Here is a 2,683-nt window from a genome sequence, read left to right as displayed (position 1 = left end):
TTTATTTAAAAAATTGGGCTTCCAGTTTTTCTGATAAAAATTCATTAGGTTTTCTTCTTTTTTTTTTCCTTTTGATATTTTGTCTTCAAAAAATAAACTACATTTGTACGTTTGAAAATCTCTCGTCACACCCCCCCGCCCCTGTTTCAGACCTCACCTTCTTAACATCTTTATTATCCTGAATTGTCTTCATCTTTATCAATTTCTTCATCATCTTAAATTTTCTGTCGTCTCATCTTCATTTTCTACATCATCGTCGTCTTAAATGTTCTTGATTCGTCATTTTCTTGATTGTCATCTTCATTGTCATCTTCATCTTATCCTTCATGTTCACTATATTCTCTTCGCCTGCTTCGTCTCTCACTTTTTATTAACTCTTAATTATTTATTTCTTAAGACTTGGTAACGTCAGACTTGGTAACGTCAGACAAGGTAACGTCAAACTTGGTAACGTCAGACTTGGTAACGTCAGACTTGGTAACGTCAGACTTGGTAACGTCAGACTTGGTAACGTCAGACTGGGTAACGTCAGACTGGGTAACGTCAGACTGGGTAACGTCAGACTGGGTAGCTTCAGACTGGGTAGCTTCAGACTGGGTAGCTTCAGACTGGGTAACGTCAGACTGGGTAACGTCAGACTCGGTAACGTCAGACTCGGTAACGTCAGACTCGGTAACGTCAGACTCGGTAACGTCAGACTCGGTAACGTCAGACTCGGTAACGTCAGACTCGGTAACGTCAGACTCGGTAACGTCAGACTCGGTAACTTCAGACTCGGTAACTTCAGACTGGGTAACTTCAGACTCGGTAACGTCAGACTCGGTAACGTCAGACTCGGTAACTTCAGACTCGGTAACTTCAGACTGGGTAACTTCAGACTGGGTAACTTCAGACTCGGTAACTTCAGACTCGGTAACTTCAGACTCGGTAACTTCAGACTCGGTAACTTCAGACTCGGTAACTTCAGACTCGGTAACTTCAGACTCGGTAACTTCAGACTCGGTAACTTCAGACTGGGTAACTTCAGACTGGGTAACTTCAGACTCGGTAACTTCAGACTCGGTAACTTCAGACTCGGTAACTTCAGACTCGGTAACTTCAGACTCGGTAACGTCAGACTGGGTAACGTCAGACTCGGTAACGTCTGACTCGGTAACGTCAGACTCGGTAACTTCAGACTCGGTAACGTCAGACTCGGTAACTTCAGACTGGGTAACTTCAGACTGGGTAACCTCAGACTTGGTAACCTCAGACTTGGTAACTAAATAATAAGGAGACTTCATTCATTTACTAACTACATAATCATTCAGTAAATTACTTTATTACTTGTGTCTATGTTTATCGACAATATTTTATTCACGTGTTCACACGCTTATTCATGTTAATTTGCAGAGAGAAGATCTGAAGAGCTATACTGAACGTTTTAATTCATTAAAATAAAAATGAATAAATTGAATAAGCACCTCAAAGCCCCCCCCCCTCTCCCCCCCTCCCTCTCTCTCTCTCCCTCCCCAAGAGGAGGTCAACGTTGCTCATTGGGTCATTGACCTTATCCACCCTAGCAAGAGCTACGAGGTCAAGGGTCAAAACAGAGACTTTACATGTTGCAAGTTATCTAAAAGGATGCGCTGGTGGGGAATGGGTGGGGGGGTTGTGGGTACGCTTTTGTTAATGTGGTTGGGGGAGATGAGGTTATGACTGATGTTGAGGCGACAGACAGAGACAGGCAGACAGACACAGTCCTCTCCCCCCTATATCACCGCCCCCAGTCACTCTCTCCCCCATCCCCTCCCTCACTAAAGCACTAAATTTAACTCTCCATGATACACAGCACATAAGTGAGCGCTTTATATAACCATAAACATATCAGATCTACCCAAACAAAATACCCGGGATGGCAGTATTCATTCCCGTTATTAACAGCTGTGGGTCAGGAAATTACGAACCTGAAATCACAAACTGGTTCCCTTTGTTAAATGACGTGGACGCCGGGGCCGGGCCTGGGGCGTGGACGCCGGGGCCGGGCCGGGGCGTGGACGCCGGGGCCGGGGCCGGGCCGGGGCGTGGACGCCGGGGCCGGGCCGGGGCGTGGACGCCGGGGCCGGGCCGGAGCGTGGACGCCGGGGCCGGGCCGGGGCGTGGACGCCGGGGCCGTGCCGGGGCGTGGACGCCGGCCTGGTCTGGGGGGGGGGGAGGGGTGTATGGTGTTATGGAGCGTCTGGTGCAGGGGGCCCGGCCCGTATGTCACTGATTAGGTCTGTTTGTTCACTGTTAGCTCGGGAGGCCATATTTCACGAGCAAATGCGTGCGTTTTGTGCGTGTGCGCGCGCGCGTGTATTCACCTAGTTGTACTTGCGGGGGTTGAGCTCTGCTCTTTCGGCCCTCCTCTCAACTGTCAATCAACTGTTTCTACTACTACTATTATTTTTTGTTCACACCACACACTCACACACACCCAGGAAGCAGCCCGTGACACCTGACTAACTCCCAGGTACCTATTTACTGATAGGTAACAGGAGCATAGGGTGAAAGAAACATTGCCCATCGTCTCCCGCCGACGCCCGGGACCACAGGATCACAGGCCCAGCGTGCTGTCCGCTCGGCCACCGGCTCACGTGGCGCGCGCGCGTGTGTGTGTACTCACCTAGTTGTACTCACCTAGTTGTGTTTGTGGGGGTTGAGC

The 2,683-nt window shown here is 49.2% G+C and overlaps 1 protein-coding gene across 1 annotated transcript; it reads right to left on the bottom strand.

Moving 5' to 3' along the window:
- Positions 1-392: 392 nt before the first annotated feature.
- On the bottom strand, positions 393-1,283 carry LOC138372322 (glutamate--tRNA ligase-like). Its single transcript, XM_069337604.1, has one exon. It carries the CDS (start codon positions 1,281-1,283, stop codon positions 393-395), a length of 891 nt encoding a protein of 296 aa, XP_069193705.1.
- Positions 1,284-2,683: the final 1,400 nt, after the last annotated feature.

Source organism: Procambarus clarkii, chromosome 38, assembly GCF_040958095.1.
Source record: "Procambarus clarkii isolate CNS0578487 chromosome 38, FALCON_Pclarkii_2.0, whole genome shotgun sequence".
Taxonomy (NCBI): domain Eukaryota; kingdom Metazoa; phylum Arthropoda; class Malacostraca; order Decapoda; family Cambaridae; genus Procambarus; species Procambarus clarkii.
Note: the sequence above shows the minus strand (reverse complement) of the source record. Positions and strands in the feature narration are given on the sequence as shown.